Genomic DNA, 24,213 nt, shown 5'->3' with positions numbered 1-24,213 from the left:
GTAGATGAGCAGTGAATCATGTTACTTAGGCAGCATACCCGAATCTAGTACTAGCTTGCTGTGTAAGAGTAAACCATGGAGGGGCTTGTGGTTTAGCTGCCCCCACAGTTCATCGCTCGTTGAAAAATAAATAAAATGTGATACTCATCTTCACGGACCAGGAAACCTGTAACAAATCTCCGATCTTCAAGTGAATATTTCTGCAGGAAAGACAGAATAGTTGCAACCTCTGTTCCTTGGCATTGCATGGGAATATCTGGTGTTAGTCCCAAGAGGGCAAAATGCAGCAGAAGGGGCGGCAGCAGCAAGAAGCACCTGCTTCAGTCCTGTGCCTGTATTTTGGTGGGGGTGGGGCGGGGTGACCCGAGGTGGTTTTGAGGGCTTTTTCTGCACTGATGAGAGTGCTGTGGCTGTGTTGAGAGAAGCCGTTTCTGATCTACTGCCTGTCGGACGTCTGTAAAAAGGAGTTCGTAAGCTTTAGTGGAGGCTGAAATAAACTTAGAGGCAGGCATGTATTGCTCAGAGGGTGGCAACTGCAGTGCAAAGGGAAAATGGTTGGGCAAAGACCCTTATGTGGCTCTAGCTGCTGTCTAGAAGCTGGCGCTTTAGAATGTGGCTGTTCATTTTACCGGCCCTCTGCAGTGAGCGTCACCTAAGCCAGAAGCAGGCGGAAGATGGATGCCAGCTCTGTAACGGACTGTGTGCCTGGGGTGAACACACCAGTTACTACAGATGGAAAAGAGCACGACCTCGAGAGAAAAATGTTTTTAGTCAGAACTTGGAGAGCACTCAACGAACTTGCCGTCTAGGCCGTGTGAGCACCGCTGTTCCAGACAGCCGGGAAGGAAGGCTCGCGGCAGCAGGTACGAGCGTGTGAGCAGCCGAGGGGCGGCTGGTGCGCGACACCGCGGGTGAATAAGCTGCCTTCAGGCGCGGGAGGGGAAGGCGAGCGGGGCCGCGGGCGGGGGCTGCGTCCGCGCCGGGCCGCGGGAGCCGCGGCGCGCTGGCTCCAGGGGCACGGGGGCGGGCGGCGCGGGGCCTCCGCCCCTTGCGGGGGGCTGGCGCTGGGACTGCGCAGCGCCGCGCCGCGCCGGGCCGGGCCGCGGCGGCCGCCCGCCACGCATGCCGGCGCGCCGTGCGGCGCCATGGGGCTGGATGCGGGCTGGGCCGCGCTGGTGCTGCTCTTTGCCGCCTCGCTGCTCACCGTGGCGGCCTGGCTGCTGCAGTACTGGCGCGCGGCGGCCCCGCGGGCGGCGGCGGCGGTGGAGGAGGAGGCCGGGGCGCGGGCGCTGCTCGCCGCGCTGCTCGCCCTCCGGGCGCTGCGGGAGCAGTGGCGGCGGGCCTGGGTGCGCGCCCTCAACGGCCAGGCCCGCCGGCACGGGGTACGCCGGGGGCGCGGCGGAGCGGGGCGGGCAGCGGCGGGCGCGGCGCGGGGAGGCGCGTTCGGCAGCGGCGCTTCCTTGGAGAGGCCGGGGCCGGCCGCGGACGTGAAGACCGGCCGGCAGGGCTGCTTCGCGGCTCCCGCAGCAGCTGCTCCTGTTCTTCGGGGGCTCGCACCTCTCTAATCGCCTGCTCTACTGCCGCGATGAGCGTTGAATCTCGTGAAGGGGACTCTGCTTCTCGGGTCTCACGAGGAGATAGTCCCCGAGCGGCTCGCGGCCTGCAGGCTGCCAGAGAGCCACGGCCGCGGGTCGTGCTAGGCTGCTTCCTTTTGACGGGTGAGGCAGATGGTGACCCTTTCTGTTAAGTTTCGTGGGAAAACCAAGAACTCCAAAAGGGCAGGTGAGGCTGCTGCGCTTTAACAAAAAGAAATTAAACTCGTGAGGAGTGTTATGTGAAATCGTGCCCATACGGGAACAGGAAACTCTCATTTTGCCAAAATGCATTAGATCTTGAACAAGAGGCAAGGCAAAGAAGTGCTGCATGAGAGCATGAAAAATGCGGGGGATTGCTGGAAGAGGGGAGGAAGGAGAAATGTTTTACTCTTCCCCTGCCTTCTTAATTGTTGTTAATTGTATCAACGCAGCATGCTTTATAAAGCTTAACCTCAGCAGGAACATCATGACTTTAACTCTTTAACTTTGTGGATGTTTAAACACTAGTTTTTCCAGTACAGGGTATGTAGTAGTTCATTCCGCTGCATTTTCCTTAGCCTCAGCTAAGGTGAGAACTTACTGGAATGAAATGAGGAAGACGGACCGTTCAGGAAGGCGAGTTAGTTGTAACACCAGAGCTGTCAAATCCTGTCCAACACAGGAAAAGGCACTTGTCTTGTTATGTCTCACCTGAGTTGTACTATTGTCTTTTTCAGGGAAGTTCTTTTTTAGTTACACAAAGCAGTGTACAGAAGGATAACTAATTTCTTAGTGAGTTTGTAAAACCGAAGAAAGCAAAGTCACTGTCCCAGGATCCTACTTAGGTACAGAGCATGCCTGCATTATGAAGAAATGTATGTGTTTTTTTTTCTTTTTTTTCTTTTTTTTTCTTTCCCTGAAGCAGTACAGGAAGCAGTTTAAGTTACATCCATGCAATATAAGCCCTTTGCCTTTTTGGTTTGACTGACTGGGCCAAGTTTGTGCAAGGTTGAGGAACCACTTAAAACTCTGTGGAAGCGTCGTATGTCTTTCCACCTGATAGTTGCTTTAAATAGTTAATTGTTTTTCAATGTACATCTTGCTGATAGAGTATATGTTGTGCGGTCGTTAGAAGATCTAGTATTAATTTAGAGAACAGACTGGTTGGGTAGAAAAGGGTGGTGGTGGTAAAAGGGCATTTCTGATGTACTGCTCTGTTTGATCTAAAGCTTCTGAATAGAAACCAGGAGCATGGCATGGTTGTACTTGTAAATGCTTTGGGGGGCAAGCGGAGCTTGTCTCTGGAGTGATATACGCCTTTGGAGCTGGCATATATTTTACTTGAGTTTATAGAGGGTGTCGCTAAGGACACCCGTAATCTCGGGGAAGAGAGGAGAGGAGGGCAGCTACCCTTGAGCCCTGAATAGAGTGCTCAAGAGAGCACAAGCCAAACTTACGCAAGAGAAGCGATGGGTACTGCATCTAGTTACTTAGAAGTGAGAGTTACACTTGGTTCTGGTTGAAAACTGCCCTCTATTTGTTTGCTTTGAAATCGGTGAAATGTATGTGAAAATTTATTCGGACTCTTCTAAGCAAACTCCTGCAGGAATTTCTAGGCTTTGTTAGAAAAGTGGCTGTTGCAGTTGATGTCATCTTGTCTGACATTTCTTTCTTTTATCTCTGTTGTAAATGCTGATGTCCACAAACTGTAGAAACAGGAGAGTATGAGTTCTTTTTGATGTTAAATAATTTGTTTTTTCTTCTTTATCAATTTTCTTTTTTTTCCCCCCTGCTGCTCCCCCCCCCCCCCCCCGCCCCAAATATGTTTGTATACCTGTCTGGGGAAAGGTTGGTGTAGTTTCTCATTCATTACTGTTTGTGGCAAGTGAAATTGTGCTTTTCAATAGGGAACCACAGTGGGTTCTGACCTCTCTTCTCTGCCTTGGTTCTATTTGGCTAGCATCTGAAAATGAGAATAGATATTTATATTCCTGTCTAGTTTCTGGTGGTGTCAAAGGACAGAGTATTCAGAGCTATTCCTTGGTTTCTGGGTAAGTTTATCCTCTGCCTGATTTTCAAGAGGTCAAAAGTGCTTTGCTCCCAAGAAGTCTGTGAGAAAAAGGGGACTTTTTGCAAAGGTGCGTTTAATCTGCCAGACATGGAGAATAAGATCAAGGCGTCAAAGCAAGTGTATGCCACCTGTTTTTGTGAATTCAGCTGGTCCTTCTCTCATGATGCTTTCTGGCTCTTAACGTTGCATATTGTTGTTGATTCCTTATGCCTGATGGTTGACTACAGAGAAAATGGAAATGTTCCCCTTTCAAAAGAGGGGAAGAAGTTTTGATAGAAAAAAATCTGACAGGCCTCATTGTTCTGTTCTTGCCCGTTTCATGTACTGGTTACTTGGAATGAGTTCAGTAGCCTTCATCATACTTTAGGAAAGCTAGAAAATAGTCCTTTAAATATACTAAGTGTAGGAAGAGTCAACTGATTGTGAGCAGTAGCTTAGTGAATACTAACTGGACAGTATTCTTGATCTTATAAGGTGAGGTACAAAAAGAATGGGGAGATGATGCTGTATAGCGTTGTTTTAGGACTGCCTGTTGCAGGCTGTTGGAATTGAGTCTTTTGGCTGGACCTAAACAAGACTAGACTACCTACTGTAAAATTATACCCTTGGTAATTACACTGGGTATGGGAAGATACGTGAGGCCTGATCGGGTGTGTAATATGTCAGCTGATAAAGCTCTTCCTTTTGCTTCCTCTCTTCCTTCCCTCCCAACTCCCCCTTGTTTTGCAAATAGCCAGATTCATTGTTGATCCTGAGATCAACAACCTAAAAAAAGGGACCCTTTCATTGCGGGAAAATTATTCTGAATGTCAGGACGTGCTTGGCTGTTGTATTGCTTGGAAACTGGAGCCCTGCAGAGTCTCCTGGTGTTGTATCCACCAAGCCAGCACTTTTCTTCTGTGGCTGAAAGTAATCACCTGTCATCGAAAATATCCTAACCTTGTGGTAAGAAGCTTCCCCTGTCACCTCATCTGTGCCTTTGCGCCTAGGATACAGGGAAATGATATAGGGCCAGATATTGCTCTTTGCAGTTGACTGCAATTCCTTCCCTGTTCCCAGTCCAACTTCTTCCATGATCTCCTTTCTAGATCCTGAGAGGACTCGAGGATAGATTTTTGCTAGAAGCAAGTGATCTGATTTCCCCCCAGGTAGACTTATTTTTAGCTCCTTCTGCTATCATGTTTTTTTCTTCTGTCAGCTGAGAAGAAGCCACAAGGTAATGCAGCTCTGCAAGGCTGGATTTAGTAGCAGAATTATTGTGGTGGAGTAGGCGGCCATAAGCATTTCAAGGTCTCAGTGTGAAAGCCGAAGGGCGGAGGATCTTGCCCCTTGGGTTTATAAGCCTACTTCCACAGTCTTGTTGGTATGGCTGGGGAAGAACTATAGATTCTTCTCTTTGTTTTGACTGTTCGGTAGCTGTCCTTACATGTGGGAGAATTGCCATGCTCCAAGTTGCTTTTATAGTTTTAAATTCTTCAGCATTTTCAGATATTTCACATCCTCTGTGCTTGCTGTCTTATTCTCCCTTGTGTATAGTCCCAAGAAGGGGAAAGGAAGATGCAGAAATCGGGGCAGAAGTTTCATGTTTTGCTGTAAAAGGATAGCAAAGGGAGGATAATGTTCCTGAATTCTAGTCCTGGATAAATGCTACTTCCTTCCTTCCCCTTCATAGTCTGTTTTCTTCTGTAGTTTTGCTGTTTCTGCATGGCTTCTTTGATCTTGGTGAATTAAAAAAACTCAACAACAACAAAGTCCTAATCTCATTCAGGTCTAGCTTGCCTTTATTTCCTCATGTAGTGACTTTATAAGAGCACGTTTGTAGTCAAAGTACACCAGCATCTGAACTAGAGTGGGTTCTGGAAGAGCAACCTGAGGAAGCAATTGATGGGCAGATGAAGGGCAGTCTGCTTCACAGCCATCTATTATTTGCAACTCTGGTACTCAGGAGGGTGGTTTTAGCCACAGAGTTTTGAGTTTTTTCTTAGGTGTTTAAATGTTAGGAGCTAGTACTTCGTATTTCCTTTTTTTTCAATTCTGAGTTACTTGCCCCCGGTGACTGTGAAGCTGAGTACTGGCTGCTGTTAAAATAAGGGGCACAGTCAGCCCCATTGGACAGGCAGGACATTTCTGTCACTGAGTAAATGGAGGTGATGGTGAGGCTGGAGGTTGACTAGGCAAGAAAACAAAGCAGTGATTTGATACTTCGGACTGATCTAGTCTAATGAACACACAGAATGGGTGAAGGAGGTTTGCAGGGAGAAGAAATGGCTACCATTGCTAGTATGAAATGAAAAGATGCCCAAGCCAGTGCTGATCAGCTCCAGGGGACTTTAGGTGTATGTGAAGGCTGAGGGAGACGGCTGTAGTGAGGGAATGTGTTTCTGCTCTCCTTGTCCTTTCTTCAATGCTGGGTATAGGGAGGTGATCCAGACTGATGGCTGAAGAGTTGTGGCCCAGTTGTCTGAAAGATCTTCACCTGACATTGTTTCTCCACTGGTTCTTAAGGTTTTGAAGCTTGCCTGCTGGAGAGATGCCTCATGTCTGTGGAGGAGGGCCCGTGCCTTGACTTGTGTTTTAGTGGACTACTAGCTCTTTTGATCATAGTATGTATGCCTATCAGACAAGTATCTGAGAACCCTTTCCACTTCCGTTCTGCCCATCATTTGGGTCTGCCTGTTGCATGTAGGTGGTAGCGCAGAGTCTCATTCACATGAGAAAAGAGAATGCAGATTCCCAAGCCTCTCCCCACCAGTCAGTGACCATGACCCTAAAACACCAGCAGCATGGCAGATGGACACGCCCTTGTGCTCAAATTGCCTGCTGAAGGAAGGAGTCTCTCTACCTCTCTTTGCTTCTTGTGAACAAAGGGAATCTTTGAGGGGTAGGTCTCCTGCAGGGGTGCTCTCAGCTCTTTACCTTGGTCTTGTATTTCATGAGAAGAGTCCTGTGTGGAGAACTGGTCCTGTTATGTTGGGAAATCCACAAATAAAGAAGAGGGACAGTGGAGCTTGTAATCTAATAGGTCAGGAGAAGATGGGGAAAGGCAACAAGTCAAACACATGAGCTGATGTATCATAATAAGGATTTGTTGTTGCTTTTCTTCTTTTTCTTCTTTTTCTTCTTTTTCTTCTTTTTCTTCTTTTTCTTCTTTTTCTTCTTTTTCTTCTTTTTCTTCTTTTTCTTCTTTTTCTTCTTTTTCTTCTTTTTCTTCTTTTTCTTCTTTTTCTTCTTTTTCTTCTTTTTCTTCTTTTTCTTCTTTTTCTTCTTTTTCTTCTTTTTCTTCTTTTTCTTCTTTTTCTTCTTTTTCTTCTTTTTCTTCTTTTTCTTCTTTTTCTTCTTTTTCTTCTTTTTCTTCTTTTTCTTCTTTTTCTTCTTTTTCTTCTTTTTCTTCTTTTTCTTCTTTTTCTTCTTTTTCTTCTTTTTCTTCTTTTTCTTCTTTTTCTTCTTTTTCTTCTTTTTCTTCTCCTTTTTTTTTTTCCTTTGCAGTAGGGGCAGAGTTAGTCAAACAGAGCACAGAAGACAGAAAAGAAACAGCAAAGCTTCTATGATTAAGAGTTAAAGCCGCCTGCCTTATGGTTGACTGCTTCCCGAAATCACTTTCTGTTCTAACTTGGAGTCACCTATTTGAAATTAGTAATAGCGTTCATGAGTCTAGGCAAACTGTGTTTCCTTTCTCTGTCTGGACATGCTCAGCTGGGTTGAATTGAGATGTGGGCAGTTCTGCCTACTACTTGGATTCATGGAAATTCAGCAGAATGTCTCTGGGGCCCCTTACTGGAGTTGCACATCCTCATTGAAACTGCCTGGTATACCTTGACCACTGGGGACTAACAGAGTTCTCTTTCCACAGAGTTCGGTGCAGATCACATTTGAAGAGGGTCCTCAGTTACTACCAGCGGCAAATATAAGTCATGTGACATGCGAGGGCCAGTCAGACCACAACATGGTAAGGTTTTGCCCTTCCGTTGTACTTTGTGAGGTTTCTTTGTTAACCAACAGTGCGTCCTACAGAGATTGCCAAGGCCTGTGTGATGGCCAGGACGGACCTGGGGGAAGTTTTGGCACAGGCTGTGGTTCAGTTTGGAGGCCTGTCAACAGACCTGTGAGATTAGGGCTCTAGGGTAGTGTTGGACTGTGAATGGGTGAGCTCTGGGAAAGCACAGCAGGGGGATGTGCTCGTGGAGCTGAGGTGTACAGTGCTGGGCATGAATGTCAGGGTGCTGCAGTGGAGAGGAGAAAGGATCTCCCATCACTGATACATCTTTACGGCCTTACTTATGGAGTTGGGAAATTGCATGTTCTCAGTGCAAAAGGGACTGGTTGTAAGCCTGGCATTCATTTCTTGCCACAGCGGGTCAACCTATTGCTTTTACCAGCTTTTCCGTCGCACATCTGTTCCTCACTGAGGATATAAACCTATCTCCTCTCTTTTCTCTGTAGGTGCTACACTGCAGTCTGTCAGCTGAAGCTGTGAAATTCCCTGTCTCTGTTACTCAGCAGTCACCAGCTGCTGTTTCTGTGGATACGTATCATGTCACCCTGGCTCTGCTGCAGGCTCAGGTAACAGTTGTTAAAAGTTTGTAGCCGAACTTATTCTTCCACCTGGTCCTAGGCTGACTGAGGGAGGAGGACTGGACTTAGTGCAAATAAAGGCTCCATTGTGCCAGAATGAGAATTGTTCTGTCGCTGATATTTGGCAGTGTGGCAAATATTCCCGATCTATGTACCGAGTCGTGTTTTGTGAGTGTTCTCCCGCAGATCTGGCCTGCATAATACAGGCATAGCAAAATCCAGGACTGGAGATATTTGGGGCATAGTTCTATACTGTGTTTTTGAGCAGCTGTTTTAGAAATAGAAGGTGCACACAGTTCAACATCCCTTGCAGAATTCGAAGCAGGGGAGAAAAGCACCCCCTGAAGACAGAGGGCATTCCTGACGGTATACATTTGTTCTGGCTCAGGTGGAGGTCCACGTGCAGGAGATACAGAATGAGGGTCTCCTGGTGTCATGGACATTCAAGGACAGACCGGACCTGAATCTCTCGGTTCTTCCGAGATTTCAGCCTCATGAGGTGAGCAAATGCTGGGAGGCTAGATTGAAATAAAGGAAAGTCAGGAGGGGCAGAAACAACACTGCGCCAGGAAGAAGGACACTGAGGAGGGGAAAGGTTGGCAGATCACCATTGCATCCACTCTAGGCAAGGAAAGGGATTCTTTCACCCTGGAAGCAGTGCTAGCTCGGTTGCACCAAAACAGAGCAGCCTCAAGAGAGCCAAGGCAGTACCAGTGCCTGTTGTCTGAATTTCACATAATATCTGAATGGGAGTATGCGTAGCAAAAAATGCTTTCTGTCTACGTAGATACTCACGCCACTGTTGCCAGAGTTGCAAAGATGAAAGATGAGCTGCTTTACTTTTTTTTTTTTTTTTTTTTTTCTTCCTTCTTGCAAAGTTAGTGTGTGCAGAGCCCATGGGTATTAGTGCTTTAACAAACTGAAGACAGATGTGCTTACGTTTCCATAGCATGTTCAGTTCAGGCCCTTGGATCCAAATAGGTGTTTTTACTGGCACCCTCGCTGCCTTGTTCAGAGTAGATATAAGAATTGGGTTGCTATTCTGAAAGTGCAGTAATGGCATCTCACAAGTTCTGAGGATGTGGCAAACTGTAAAGGCTGTATTGTCAAAATTTGCAATGGGATAGACTACAGATGTAAAGGCTTAATTTGTCCTGCTTAGGCAGCTTAGGTATACTTGAAGGTGTTAACGCAGATGCTTTAGGTGCTGGTGAGAAAGAATATAGCATGATACAGGAAGAGTGTGACCCTGGGAGAAAGGCTATGCAGAACCTAGGTGGCTTTGAGAGGCAGCTGGAGAATCAAGCTGTGTAAGGAAAAAATATGTCTGCCTCTTTATCACTTTGCTACATTTCCTTTTGATTTATGGAGAGAAGAATGAAGGGAGAGTGGATCTGTCCACCATAAAGGATCTGATTGAGGATACCATTGTCAGCACACAGCCAGCCATGATGGTGAATCTGAAGGCCTGCACTGCAGGGACCATTGCGGTAAGGCCTCTCTCCTTGTCTGTCTTGTGCCTTGAACACTGCCCTGGTGTGCTTCTGGGGACTGAGGCTTAGGCAGGAATCCAAGGGTTGAATCTTGCCCGAAGGATGGGCAAGAGCCACAGGAATTGGGTGTTGTGACCCAGAGAACAGGAAGACTTAGAATTGTTCTGAAGAGCAGTTGCATTTGTACCTTGTTTCTGAGCTTTGGGGGCCAGGCACTCTGAGGTGAAGCCACACTACCCGAGACAAATTTGTGCTTTTGCAGTCTCTGTTGTGCTGAACACTGGGGCTTCGAGGCAGTGTTTACAATTGTGGAACAGTGCAAAGACTGGTTGAAGAGGGGCAATAGAGGGGAAATTTGGACTGAGAAATCAAGGAGCAAATGCAGGTGAGCACAGGAGAGATCCTCAGCGGTATAGTCCTTACTGAGCTGAGTGTGTTTAGTTTTCTTCACCTCCCCTTCTAGCAGCCTGCAAGCTGATTCTTGACTCTCTTTTCCTGTCTGCTTTTTATAATATCTGAAAAAAATAGTGGGCCTGCTGCAGGTTAACAGCTCTGGAAACCTGCAGCTTCTCTTGAGAGCTACTCAGGTATTCCTATGTGTTGGTGTGAGGAACCAGTTAGCAGCTGCAGAAGCTAACGCTGTGCGTCTTGCTGCTGTCTGCTGCTGAGTGAATGATAGTGCATTGGTCTTGCTCTCATCATTCCCCAGGTATCTGGCGATAAGGTGACTCAAGAGCCCCTGTGCAGTGTGGCAGCCCCTCTGGGGTCTCAGCTATTGCTCCGGAATCTGCAAGTGCTGAACTTGGGCTGCATGGGGAAGGGAGGTAAGCATGAAGGCATTGCTAGATCTCCAGCGAGAAGTGCGGAGATTTTGAGGTTAGAGGGGTGGAAGTTTCAGATGGGTTTGAACAGAAAAGATGTGCCTTGTGTTGACAAGTGTTGACTCTCTTCTTGTGTTGACTCTCTTCTCCTGTGGCAGGAGTTGGGGAAATACACTGTGTAGTGGAGCTAGACAGCCCTCTGCAGCAGAAATGCACAAAGCCGGTGAAAGCTGGTGTTGCTGGTGCTGCTGTAGCAGAGATGGAATGGAATGAGGAGCTCTTTCTGTAAGTGGCATCTCTCCTTCTGACTGGGGCAGCAGAGGCAGGCTGGCACAGTCTCTGGGTGTCATCACCTCTGTGCAGTAACCGATGCAGACAAGCGTAGAGGTGAAGTCTGCATGTCAGGGCAGCATGCATCTGTGCTGCCCACATGCTGGGCTGCCAGGTGGTTCTGCTGATTGGCTTCCGCCCGCTTATCTAGTCCCTTACTCTCTTGGACACTGTGTGTTTTGAATGGATAGGCAGAAGTGCTGATCACAGGAGTGTGGGGGAGTGACAGAGGGTGAAGGCCTGGAGTTCACAGCCTTCCAGAGAGCCTTTTTCAGCTTCCCTAGACAGTCTGCACAGTGCTGCATGGAACACGAACTTGAGTTCTCTTCTCTGCAGCATGTCCAAAGCATGTGGGTTCGAGGGTGAGAAAATAGGCAATGAGGTAGTTTACCCTGTGGCAGTTCTGCAAGACCAGCCTCTCTGTTTCTGTTTCAACAGGGAGTTGGGGCCTAAAAGTAAAGAACTGAAGCTACGAGTGCTGGGGAACAATGACAGAGGGGAGAGTGAGTATGGGCAGCCATAAAAGGAATTCTGCTACTGGGAGATAAAGAGCCTAAGGGACTTTGTGCTTTGAGTCTGTGGGTCTGCTGTCTTGGTACGATGTGTTGTGAACTCTGCAAAGGATGTTTGTACCTCACCTTATATGAGCCTTTGACTGTGTGAAGTAACTCTCAAGTCTGTTCGTAGTTGCATGCTCTTCCTGATCTTTCTAGTACCTGGAAGGCTCCCACAGCCTGTAATTCTCCACCCAAAGTGGAGAGAGGGATGAAGAGGTTTTCCCCCTTGCTTTGCAGAGGGCTTGTTATTCTGTTAATTTGTACTCAGTTGGGGACTAGCTGTAGCATCTGTTTTTGAAGAAAGCCACAAAACTGAGTGAAAACCAACCAAAACTCAAATGGTTTGTGTATCAGTAAAGCAGAGAGGCCCCTGCTGAACCTGGGAGCTACTGGAGTCTTGGGATCTGCTTTGGCGGCCTACAGGGCTGCTTCACAAGAGCAGGACGAGTTTGGAAGAGGTCTGAGGTGCTGAGGTTCTGCAGCATGTTTTGTTTTCCCTTTCCCTGTCATAGATGTGCTGCTGGCACATGCTGCGCTTTTGCTCGACTCTTTGGGCAAACAGCCATCTGGGAGACAGGTCTGCTTGCTGGCCCCAGGAGCTGGACAGTCCTTGGCAGCTGAAGCTACTATTATGTTGGAGGTGAGCCGATGACTATATAAGTTCTGCAAATCCATGCCCCAGAATCCTTTATGATGCTAATTCCTCCCCAGAGAATAGCATGATAAGGCCTGGGCATGCTGCAGGGGACTGGCAGATCCCTAGGCTGAGGAGGGGTGTCACCTTGCACCCTGCTTTCAGATGCTGAGTGCCCCTCTGTTCAACTGATACTACAGTGAGGCTGGCTTCTTGGTGCCTGGCCTGGCTGGTGGGAGGAAGGGTGATGTAGCGTGAGAGGTGTAGGTATCTTCCTGGCTAAACATATTGCCTGGGGCCACGCCACCACGCTGATGCGGGTGCTAGTTGGAGTCTTTGTTGGCTACGGGAGATGGACTTTCCCTGATCTCCAGAAAGGGCAGGCTTAGTAGGTTGAGACTAAGGTGCACGATGGCTTGTGGGACTATCAAAAGTATCGAGCAGTAGCTTTCGTCATCCGTATTGCCTGCCTTTCCTGCTGGAAGGAGGAGAGCCTCATTTAACTTACGTTTTACTCTTTGTAGCTGCTGTACCAGGAGTGTCCTGCACCTCTGAACGCTCAGCATGCCACATCTCTGCGAACGAGCATCACCCCCACCAAGAAGGTTGAGATGGACCGGACCATCATGCCCGACGGCACCATCGTGACTACTGTCACCACAATTCAGTCCCGGCCCAAGCCAGACTGCAAGCTGGGTAAGGCTGCCCTAGAACAGGCATCTTGTACGGACGGCTAGGGGCGGGGGAGAAGGGTACACAATTGGCTGATATTCTCTAGGCTATTCACTCAGGTGGCAGTCAGCCTGCCTAGCCATTTACAGTATGGTTGCTGCTGACTTGCATCTTCAAACAGTGTATGGGTGGGCAGTATTTTTGGCTTCTGGTTTGGCAAGTGACCATCATCGCTGTTTCTTTCCTTTCCTGTGACTGACTGGAAAACTGTGTGTAGCCCCAGAGGAGGAAATTGATGTAGCACAATGTTTAGGGGGAGACATGAGAGGGATGAGCCTCTCTGACATCGTTTGGTGGCAGGAGGCCCTGGCTCTAATTTTGCATCTGCTGCTGCTGCAAAACTTCTGTGTGATGTTGTGCTAAGCAGCTAAAAGAAGTTATACTCTGCATAATGAATGTGGGGCTGAAAGCCTGTTGAAGTTCCTGAATAATGGTTGTTGCTGTTTGCAGTCCAAGATCCTGGTGAACGTGGTGCTGGATGTTCTATGGGATAGGTTTGGGAAACAGCATGAACAGGACCTTGCACCAGGGATGCTTTGTGAATCTTATTCTAGTAGCCTTCTTACTATTTCGTTGTTACGAAGCCACGTGGAGTCAGCTGCTGCGGGCTCTCTGCATGTGCTCGAGGTTGTGTGAATTCCGTTCCATAAGGTGGTGAACTTGCCCAAGCTTCATGTCTACTTACTGCTAATCTTGTGTCTCTGTCTCTCTCTCTCTCCCCCTCGCCACGAAGATTCACCATCAAGGTCACCATCCAAGGTGGAAGTGACTGAGAAGAAGACAACAGTGCTTTTGGAGAGCTGCTGTCCTCGCAGCACCTTGTCCAGTGGTAGCTGTAAGTGCTTGGAAGCCTGAGGGTCTTACTGGAGCCGAGATGTTTCTTAGCCTATCTTGGAGATGGGGTTGGTAAGGCGTATTGCCTGTGTCCCTGTGTGGGTGACTTAACTCATCTAATTTGCTGTGGAAGAGAATATCCAAGTGCCTGAGTAGAGTGGAGAGAGGAGTTAAATCCCACCTTGGCTCTCGAGTCCCTGACTCTGAATGTTCCCTTGCTTGACAAGAACATCCTCGAGCCATCTGGACCCAAAGAGCTTTACTACCCGTATGCTTGGGTGACTGATTGACTCCAGGGCACAGTGCTGTGGCTGTTTTGACAGTTTGCAACAGAGGCTGCCTGACCTCTAGGAAGTCTTTGGAAGTCTCTGTTTGGGGTAGGAGAGTAGTGATGATGTGCCTGGTGGGAGCCACACTTTTCAAGTGCCTGGAAGAGCTGAGAGCGAGGTGGAGCTTCCTTCCTTCGTTTGACTCGGGCAAATCTGGTGACTACTGTTCTCTACCATCATGCAAAAGAAGTTGTCCATTGAAAGCATTATGGTCAGCGAGCGACCTTTTGCCGCTGCTAAAGGATGCTGTTTGTTTCCTTCTGTTGCTTAGGGGACAGCCATATGCCCAATGGCTTGGATCCGGTGGTTGAGACAGCGATCCGGCAGCTATCAGAGACAAATAACAAGCCTGCCAAGAAGACCCCAACAAAACGTAGCACACTAATCATCTCAGGAGTTTCCAAGGTAATTGGTAGCATGGAGACTCCATTTCCAATCTGGGAGGTTGTTTCTAAGGATATGTTTGTGAAAGCAGTCCCTCCTGTAGGGAGCGGTGTGGGAGGGCTTGCCTCAGCACAGAAGACTTGCTCAACAGAATCATTCTGCTGCTTCCTTGCAGCTTGCTGCTGCTTCCCATCGGGTGTCAAAGGTACTTTGCTGGTCTGCAGTGCAGCTGCAGGTGGGAGTTTGCAAAGGACAGCAGCAGAAATGGAAGCTGCTGTTGTAGCCAATTGGGAGCCTCATAGAGAATCTAAGGAGTTATCTTGAGACTCGCCTATGGGAGTGAGGGAGGTGCTGCAGAATACTGTGGAATCTGATACGTTCCAGGATATTTCAGCACAAAAGCGGAGACTGCGCCGCTGTACTTTTTAGCACTGAGGAGCTGAATGGGACAATCTGTATGTTGGTATGGATGGAACAGAGGGGACAAATTTGATCTTTCAGGCCCTGTCTTCCTTTTTATTTGCCCATTAACCCCTTCCAGGTACCTGTTGCCCAAGATGAAATGGCACTTTCTCTGGGTTATGCTGCATCCATGGAGGCAGCGGCATATGGGAGTCCTGTAGTGGCAGATGCAGCTGACCGCACGCACGATTCTACCGAATCGTCGCAGCTATTGGAAGCGTCGCTGTCAGGACAAAGGGCCAGTCAGGAGCTGGATGAGACGACACGATCGGACATCTCTGAGAGACCGTCGGTGGAAGACATTGAGTCTGAAACTGGCTCCACGGGAGCCCTTGAGACCAGGAGCTTGAAAGATCACAAAGGTGAGAGTGAGCTATTGGATGGTAATTAACATCAACCTGCTGTGCTTAAGGGTGAAGTGATGGCTGAGAATCCTGCCAAAGTGTGGGCCTGCTACCAGCTTTTTGGCTTAATGATGAGTGGCGTCTACCAGAGCCCAGGAGGAGCCCATCTCTCTTTCGTTCTCTCCTTTGGAATGGTCCCAGACATCTCTATTTGCAGGTGTCCAATTTCTTGAGGATCTTAAGATTTCTGTGCTCCATTGGGTGGGAACGTTTTACAGCTTACATGTTACCAAGAATCCGTTTTGACTCTCTGGCCTCTCGCTGCACAGATCAGGTTTGGGTACTCGTGTCTGTGGATATGATTCCTCCCTTGAATTCTGTTGTGTGTGTGGCACAGAATGAGATGCCATGCAAAGTAGATTGTGTAGACCTAGATGCCCTCCATTTTTCTTCATAATCAACTTTGTTAGCATCGAAGTAGCTAGCACCTCTGACCTGTAATACCATAGGAGGTCCCCATTAACTCCCTCCATAAGCAATGGAGCAGGTCTGCCCTGATTGAGCCACTGTTCTAGACTTCCTGGGGCTCTCAGTTGGGCAGGCCATATGCCTTGGATTTCTTTGCTTGGAGCCATGACAGCTGCAACTAGTTACAAACTTATATAAAGAAAAGCAACCACAAAAATTCAATTTCTCAGAATACAGGGATGGGAGGGTCTCCAGTGTTTTGCAGTCTTTGTCTTGGTACAGTTTGAATTGTGTTGGTCCCGTCCGTTGTTTGCATGTCAGCAGGCAAAAAGATGTGCAGCCCAGACTCCAGAGAGACCAGGTGGGCAGGGGGATGAAAAAGAAATTATTCTTCTCTATAGGAAATGCTGTTGCAACATTGTATCATGTGGGGGTTTTGGATATGCCTTTTTGCTCCCTTTTGGAGCTGACAGTGATCAGTGTCTCCATCCTATCCCACTTCTGTGAGTTATCAGGAGCCATCGCTGTTTTTTGTCTCCAGATATGAGTGGCTTGTGAGTTGTGCTGGAGGCTTGATGACGAGCTAATATGAGTGCCATTAGCACAGGCCAGTCTGAGAGGCTTTTTCCGTGCTGCACGTTCCTGCTGGTGCCTCTGCACCCACACATTTCCACTCATTTTTTATTCACGCTAATGTTAAAATCCTTCTGTTACGATTCTCTGCAATTCTGCAGAAGTGAGGACCTTGTTGCAAAAGGAAGTTCAGAGTGGTGGAGGACACGTGACAATGTGTTCAGTGAAACAGCTTGTTGGTGTTGCCCTGAACGTAGGCTTTGCTTTGCGTTTGGGAGCTGGGACACGCTGACTTGCTGTTTGCTTTTACTAGTTAAGGTGTATGAGGTCTCTGATTACCACTCACCGAGAATGGCTGAAAAATAATGGTCGTTGCCACTGAGACTTGCCAAGGGAGGATACCAGTGTGCTTTCCTTCTGCTTCCTCTGTCTCTGCAGTTAGCTTTCTTCGGAGCGGTACCAAGCTCATATTCCGGAGAAGGAGCAAGCAGAGGGACGCGGGCCTAAGCCAATCGCATGATGATCTGTCGAATGTCAGCACCAGCTCTGCCACCAGGAAGAAAGCTGGCAGCTTCTCCCGCCGCCTCATCAAGCGCTTCTCCTTCAAGTCCAAATCCAAACCTAAAGTCAGTGACAGCACAACAACAGGTGAGAACTGAAGGAGGGAGAAGCCAGTCAGACAAATTGCACAGAAATCCTTTTCTCATCTCTCGTCTTCCCACTCCACAGTACCTGTGACCTACAGTCTGTTTTCTTCCATTGTTGGTTAAGGGAAGACACCCCAGTGCTTTACACTGTTTGGGGAGCAAAGGTGTGGTGAACCTAGGGCTTAGGCTGCTCATCTGCCTTGGCTCGGCCTTCTCTGACTGTTGTGACATGCTGTGCTCTCCCGAGAAATCCAGCTGGCATGCTAAATGTCACGGGGGTCCCAGGAGCTGCAGAAGTGACTATGCGTGGCCGTTCGGGCTCATCAGACCCTTCCTGGAAAAGGGTGGGACCCCTCACGTGACAGCCTCACAGTTAAAATTTGGGAAACTACCAGGAGAGCTGCCTTTTCAAGCAGTGCGGGATGCAGCCCTGTTTGATTCCTCCGGTGAGAGAGAATTGTGCAGTCACTGGCAGTCTGAGTGTTTGCAGTACTTCTGCTAGGTGCAGAGGCCGTAACCTGACTGAGGTATGACATAGTATGGGGCAAGGTATTCCTGGGCTGCGAGCTCTTGTAGAATGAGCTGTGGTTCTCCACCCAGCTCTGCTGTTGGAAGGGTCTCTGGTTCAGAGAGTGCTGAGAGGTACTTGCTTTCCATTCTGTTCTGATGAAGAAAGGAGTCTTTGAGAAGAAGGAAGTCTTGCATGATAGGCAAGATTCTATAGAAGACCAAGTCCTTGCAAGAACATCTGGTCACTGCTGTCAGTGCCACTACCCTCCGACACCACTCTTGTCCGTGTCCGTATTCAGGAACGGGGAAGGGGGGCTCTGCTCCCTGTGTGTACCAGCCGTCTTCCTGTACGAGTGGGTTCTTCTTCCTTAGAGGTGATAGGGGGCATTGCTGGTGCATCACTGAGTAAGCAGATGCTGTCTTTTGAAGTGCCTGGCTTTGCACTCCAGCAGTTTTAGCGCTGACAACCAGCATCACGCTGCGGAATGGATTGTGGGTGACATGCTGATGCTAGCAAAAGGGCAGTTTGCTGTGGAACTTGAAGCCATATGGTGGAAAGAGGCAAGAGTTTACATGTTTTCATTGACAGACGTGCTTCCTATAGTAGAAGGAACCTTTCCCAATTGCTTCGGATACTAGTCTGGCAAATCTGATTGATTGTGTTCAAGCAGGGTGTATGTCTGTGGTGAGTTTTTCTTGAGGAAAGTTGCACTAAGGAAAATCAACTCCTGGTGTGGGAGGAGGCTTTTTCCTTTTCAATGCATGATTTTTCCACCACAACACCCATTTTTGCATATCTCCTGAGGCCCTGTTTGGATCAGTGTAACAACAGTGTTTGGGAGAAATGCTTGCATCTTGTAGGAGCAAATGGTTTGAATCAAAGGTCTTGCTCTTCTGTGGGATGTAGACTCAGTAGAACAGGGAAAAGGGAGAAAATTATGGTGAAGAGCTCACCTAGGCCTGCCTGGATTCTGTAGCTCTGCTCTCTTATAGTAACTCCTGAGATGGGGAGTATCGCTAGTCCTCGTGTAGGATGTGACCAATTTAAAAAGCAGAAGTTCTCTGAAGTAGTGCATGAAACAAGTGTTGTGTGATTCAGAAAGACCAATCCTGGTTTACTGATGCAGCCATTACAGGGCATTTTGGAAGACTGGAAGAGGCTTGGTGGCATGCCACCATGGAAGGATTTACAGGTGGGAATTTCAGGGCCTATCTTGAAGGTGTCTGGAATTAGGAAAGGCCAAAGTCACCTGAGGCTTGGACTGAAAGTACTGATGTGTGCCAAATGAAGGGACTCTCATTCCTGTTTTTCCATCTGATTCCCTGCTAGATTGGATGTGCATGATAAATCAGACTGGTCCAGCCAGCTGACCAGGAACCTCTTTTACATCTATTTTTTGGTCCAGAAGTCTTTCTGTCATTCCTAACTCCTTAATGCTTCCCTCCCCCCCCCCCAAAAAAAAGAAACCCCAAAATCCAACCCCTGTTTTGTTTCCTTTCTTGCGAGCAAACTGCTGTGAGTAGGCCTTTATGGCTTTACTTGCAGTTTTTTTGCTACAGATGTCAAAGTGCTCACTACTAGCCACTGAAAATGAGTTTTCTTGATAGAGTTGGCCGGTTCCTGCTGCAGTACTGTCAGAAATTGGCAGTTTGCATCTAGGCTGTAGTAACTCAGCTGCCAGTTTGGAAGTAGGCTTCCTTCTCTGGATCAGTGGTGTGTGTCATGCATGGCAGTGTCATTCACAGGTGCACCCTTGTTCCCAGAAGCTCCAGAATTTGGTTCTAGTTTTGCATTCCCTTTTTCACCATCCCTGCTATGAGTCTGCCTCTGCCACTCATGTTGCTTGAATTCTCTGTTTCATTTTGTTAGATTTTGAGTTTGTTTTCAATGAAATGTGCTGAACCCAGACAGTGCTGCATCTCTAGTGGGATGGCCATGAAACCTTGCTTTAGAAATGCTACCTTGAATTGAAGGGAATGTTAAGAGGACTCAGCAGCTCTCCACTTATTGATTTAGTGTTTGACCTTTCATGATTCAAATTCATGATTTTTTTTTTCTTTGAATGGTGAGCAGAGCGAGCTGTCTCAGCACGTGGAGCAGCTGGTGATGAATATCTGGAGCTCACACCTGCACACCTAAAACTCAGATACAGCATTTGAGTACATCACAAGGGCTGCCAGAGATAGTGTGTCTTGTCCTCTTTGGTATAGACCTGAGGTGGAAAATGTCAACAAGGTTTGCATCTGACAAACACATACCTGGGGTGTAATCTGAACATTTTGGTCTGTCTCAGAGGAAGGAGGCAATAGGAGACCTAGAAGCAAAACCAAAACTAGAGTTCTTCACCAACCTCAGGAGACTGAAGTTCTCTTTGAAGCTGTGTTAAATGCGCAATTCCTGCAGTACATATGTGGGGTTTACAATACATACTGAATTTATTCCCAGTTAGTTGGCTCTGGGATACTCCTGCAGATGAATTGCAGTGGAATTGTTATTTTGATTTTGAGCTCTGACCTGACAGAAGACTTATCGGCAAATATCTTGCACCAGAGTCTATGGAATGAATGCAACATTGGATGTACAGTAGTTGGTGTATATTTCCCCTTGAATTCTGAGCAGTGCCTTTTATCGTGGGCAGTAAACTGAACCTGAAATTTTGCATCTAGTTAGGTTGCTTGCAAAGGAAAGGATTGTCCTGAAGTTCAGACAGAGCACTACCCCTAACATTAATTCCTGCACATCATCTGTGCATTCTAGTGGAGATGTAAGTTGTGCTATTATGATTACTTCTCAAATTTCTGCATTGTAGAACTGATACTGCAATCTCTTATCTACTGAATGTTCCCTGTGACTGCAGAATCTTTTTCAGAGTATCTGGGTAAATGGGTGTTTGAGGAACAGAGGGACAGGGTGAACAATGCTCAATTGTGTACGCTTGGAGTTTTTTTTAGTTCTGGTGTGTTCCTGGTTAACGTGCTGCTACTTAATCTTCATATCCCTGAACAGTTTCCTTTCTCTCATGCACTTTTTTTTTTTTTTTTTTATCCTCCAAGGAGTACATGGCTGGTTTTGTTTGCCCCAGCCACCTGAGCCTGTGTGAATCTCTCGGGTTACTGAGCCCAAGAATGGTAACAAGTCTGCAGTGTGGGGAGGTGTGATTATTGGCATGCCAAATCGTTCTCCTAACCTGATCTTTTTTCGCAAGGAAAAGGAAGGTCATGTAAGTCATTGCCCTCTGAAAACTGCCGTTTCCTCCCTAAAACTGGTGCGTAAAGAAGTCTCTCGTCTGTTTAATCTCTGTGATTTTTGCTTTAGGACAGAAGAAATTCTGTTTGAAAGTTTGAAATCTGCTGTTCCCTATTTAACTTTTGTGTATTTGCGCCCTCATCTCGGTGCCATTGCAGGGTCTGTGGCATTTTGTAACAACAGAGCATGAAGCAACTCCAGCGTGCAGAGCAGCCTGCCAACTGACTTTTAGACTGAAATGAACTGCAGGTGCTATGTTGCTGCCTCAGGGTAGGCCCAATCCTTGCATGTCGTGAGATCAGTCCTTGATCAAATATGTAGAGGAAGAGGAGTGGCAGGGAGGTGGACTTGAACATAGAGGGGTTTCTGAAACAGTTCAACCTACTTATGAGGGCCTGTGTTTCAAATGCTGCACTTCACTGCTGGCTACGCAAGTTGGCTGTTAAATGAAGCCAAAGTAAATGTTTTGGTTTTTTTTTTTTATTATTTATTTATTTTTTTTATTTTTTTCCTGTTTTGGCTGAACAGAGTTACTAGACTTTACGTGTACTGTGTACTTTTACTTCTCTGAAGTAAACAGATTTCTCTAGCTGCATGCTTGTAATAATATTTCTGTCTGGACACACATTCTTCTTGTGTTTTTGTGAGGCTTTTAGTCTCCCTGGCAAAAAAGCCCTTGGCATCTGCCTGCAAGGGTTATCCTCCTAAGGCAAGAGAAATAATGCATGTGAATGAAGGGAACTGCAAAGACCTCAGTGTTTTAGGGGAACCATAGGCTTTAGTGTGATGGATCTTTGACTGAGGCCTGATAGTTGGAGGAGAAGTTCAAAGGCTGCTTATTTGGGGGCAGAGGGGTGGGGTTGGGGACAGTGTGCACATGGGTTGGCATTTGCACGCACTTGTAATAGAGCCTCTGCTTTGTGAAGACCTGTCCTGGTCACAGTGGGAAGTGACTGAAAAGGAGAGTGACCTTAATAGCTTCTGTGATGTCCATAAAATAAATTCAAATAGACCTTACCAGAGGTGAGCTTGAAAAAGAAAATCCAGCTTTGGCATCTGCTAGACCCCTCACACTGCTTATGTAGTTGAGGATGGGTTTTTAAACAGATTGGCTGAAGTACAGGAGAGGGAGGGGAAACTAGTTGTGTCGGGTGGAGAGCGAGTCCAGAAAACATAGTTCAGCAGGGAGAAGTATTGTGAAAAGTTCAGATTGATTTAAGGGAGCAGTGGGCATGCCCTGCTTCTAGACTAGACGTGTGTGTGCATATGGCCATATTTTTGTTCTGCTTTCTGTCTTTAGTGACATTGCTTCCTGTGACAACTGCTCTCAGTTCATGACAACTACTCTCAGCTCATTGTTTGCTGAGCCTACATTTCTGTAGGCTGTTTAGATCATTTTTGGGCAGCTGTCAAAATACTTGAATGTTGGGTGGGTAGCGTTTGTGTGCTTTGGAGTCTTTTGCCCTGTTCTCCCCTTCCTCCCCCCTAGTTCACAATGAGTATAATAATCTCAGTGGTGGACCAACTTCTGGAAAAGGCCTTTGTATATTTGTGATATCACAGCTCCTTTTACAGGCATGACTGCTCAACAACACCTCTCATCATTTGTACAGGTGCTGGACCAGTACCCATGCTGAGCCTGAGTTAGTGCCCCACATGTGTGTGCTCTTTTGTACTTGGATGCCTTCTCTCTGGGTGGATTATTCTAACCCCAGATTGTTTAGAGGAAAAAATAGGAACTGTTTAGCTATTTAAGAGATGATAATAAAAAAAAACTTCATTACAGACTAAATGAATGAAATTCAGCACCTTTGTAAATGTTTAAGAAGAATTCCATTGCTGTGTAATGGCTGAACCTGTTAACTTATTAAACTATATGGAAGTTGCAAACCTGATCTCGAGTCTTGCTTCCTACCTACTAAAGTGTAATGCAGAAAGCTTCGGCTTTCTAGAAGGCCATAGATGTGGCTGATCTGTTGCTCCAACCAGCCCTGTTCTCAGAAAACAGATACACGGGTTTACAGTCCACGAGCCCTAGGGCAAGAGATGTAGCCTTTGTGCTGCTTTCAAGAGGCAAGGGACTCCCGAGGAATCGTGGCCAGCCCTGGAAGGCAGGATCTGTGCCAAAACACCCAGGATGGGCAGGCAACGGGCTGCTCCCCTGCGAGACCAAGGCACCAGTACGGAACCCCAGTTGGCATGGGGCCTACTGGGAGCAGCAGGCGGAACTGCCTCTGGTGCTGTTTCTCTCGGGAGCGGCGTGAGCGAGTGGTGTGGCCATGTTTCTTCTCACTGTTGGCAGGCAGGCGAGGCACAGGGACACGGAGAGGCGAGTGCGTCCCTTTGGAGACCCTGGCCTGCTGCCGGAGGCCAGGTGCACGCAAGAGAGAGAGCTGTGCGCAGCCGGGGCCTGGCAGTGCCCCCGGTGGGGCCGGCAGGGCGGGGCCTGCCTCAGAGGCTGCTCGCCGTCCCTTTCCTTTGTCTCTTGCCTCTGAGTCCGAGGTGAGCAAAGGAGAAACAGCCAAGTTCCCATGTCAGTGGCATCAGAGAAGCCGTGGGCCCAGCTAAATGCTGCTAATGCATTATGTGGGTAAACTGCCCTACAACGAGAGTCGATGTCAGTTTTCATTTGTCATCGTAGATGTCTCTTCAGGATGGGTCAAAGACTTTCCACTAAAAGGGGCACAGCCAATATACCTGTGAAAATACTGTCTAAGGAAGTTAGCTGTGGAGCCCTGGCTGATGGTAGAGGGTAGGGGGGGTTACACGCAATGTCATTCAGACCTTTGTGAACGACTGCAGGGGCGGGAATAAAATGAGGGCTGCACATATCCTGCCACCTGTAGTCTGCCTGAATGAAGCACATTGTTAAATAGTAGCCCTAATAAAATAGGGACAATATGCACAGCATTGGCCAAGAAGCTACCCTTGATATTAGCAGCTTTAGGGCGTAGTGTTAGATGAGGTGCTGTTTACAACGATGGCATGTTATGTTTGGACAGGTTGTGCCCTGGTGGCCCAATGCGCGACACCCTAAGGATCCTGAAGGAGATCAGTGTGAATGGGTAAAAACATTACAACAGGAAGAAGAAGAAGAAATTAAGGACCTGGTAAAGCAGCAAGAGTGACAAAAAGGGGAATGGGGGGAAATGGGAAATGAACATCCAAGTTTGTATATGATTTCCAATATAGGGACCAAGTAGTGTGTTTGAGCATGGATGAAAATCAACATGCCTTAGAGCCAAAACAGTAGAGGCCCTATTACCTTACCAGTAGGACAAGTCCTGTAACACATTGACTAGGTGAGGACAGTGGTACATATAAGTGGGTTTGTGTTTCTCGGCTGTCCCCCTGCAGGGATGAAAAATGACGGGCTCGAATGTGATTTTGCCAAGAAGGTGGACAGCTCCTGAAAGAGCATGCTTACGCCGTTTAGTTTGACTCCCCCACCCTGCTCCCAGCAAGCTCAAAAGAAATCCCATCTCTGAGAAGCAAAAGAGGAAGGTATAGCTTGCTCTGCTCAGTGCCTTGGCCCTAACATCAGGTGACATGAACACAAGCCAGTTGGGCTATGAGTTGCAGAGATACTTCATTGACTTTCTATGCCGCGTAGTAACAATTTTAGCAATTG

The 24,213-nt window shown here is 47.6% G+C and overlaps 1 protein-coding gene across 8 annotated transcripts; it reads left to right on the top strand.

Moving 5' to 3' along the window:
- The first annotated feature begins 661 nt into the window (after positions 1-661).
- C2CD2L (C2CD2 like) lies at positions 662-23,854 on the top strand. Of its 8 annotated transcripts, none has more exons than XR_009960663.1 (16): positions 1,146-1,382; positions 7,496-7,591; positions 8,086-8,205; positions 8,606-8,716; positions 9,594-9,707; positions 10,420-10,534; positions 10,690-10,816; positions 11,300-11,364; positions 11,931-12,058; positions 12,577-12,748; positions 13,518-13,619; positions 14,219-14,352; positions 14,873-15,155; positions 16,617-16,826; positions 20,390-20,556; positions 20,652-22,477. XR_009960663.1 is itself a non-coding variant. In XM_062594481.1 (15 exons), exons 2-15 carry the CDS (start codon positions 7,589-7,591, stop codon positions 20,434-20,436), a joined length of 1,731 nt encoding a protein of 576 aa, XP_062450465.1. In that variant the 5' UTR covers positions 662-863; positions 7,496-7,588; the 3' UTR covers positions 20,437-22,477. The 8 variants fall into 8 exon arrangements, 6 of the variants coding, with proteins under 6 accessions (XP_062450465.1, XP_062450462.1, XP_062450461.1 ...); XR_009960664.1 differs by having other exon boundaries at positions 22,196-22,210; XM_062594481.1 differs by lacking the exon at positions 1,146-1,382 and adding an exon at positions 662-863 and having other exon boundaries at positions 20,390-22,477.
- Positions 23,855-24,213: the final 359 nt, after the last annotated feature.

This window comes from Rhea pennata, chromosome 24, assembly GCF_028389875.1.
Source record: "Rhea pennata isolate bPtePen1 chromosome 24, bPtePen1.pri, whole genome shotgun sequence".
NCBI lineage: Eukaryota > Metazoa > Chordata > Aves > Rheiformes > Rheidae > Rhea > Rhea pennata.
This window is presented reverse-complemented; position numbering and strand designations above follow the sequence as displayed.

Bases quoted from the DNA above. Each gene is read 5' to 3' on its own strand.
- C2CD2L (XM_062594476.1), top strand. From the start codon at position 1,146: ATGGGGCTGGATGCGGGCTGGGCCGCGCTGGTGCTGCTCTTTGCCGCC. The intron at 10,817-11,299 runs GTAAGTGGCATC...CTGTTTCAACAG, and splicing joins TGGAATGAGGAGCTCTTTCT to GGAGTTGGGGCCTAAAAGTA. The intron at 12,749-13,517 runs GTAAGGCTGCCC...CTCGCCACGAAG, and splicing joins CAAGCCAGACTGCAAGCTGG to ATTCACCATCAAGGTCACCA.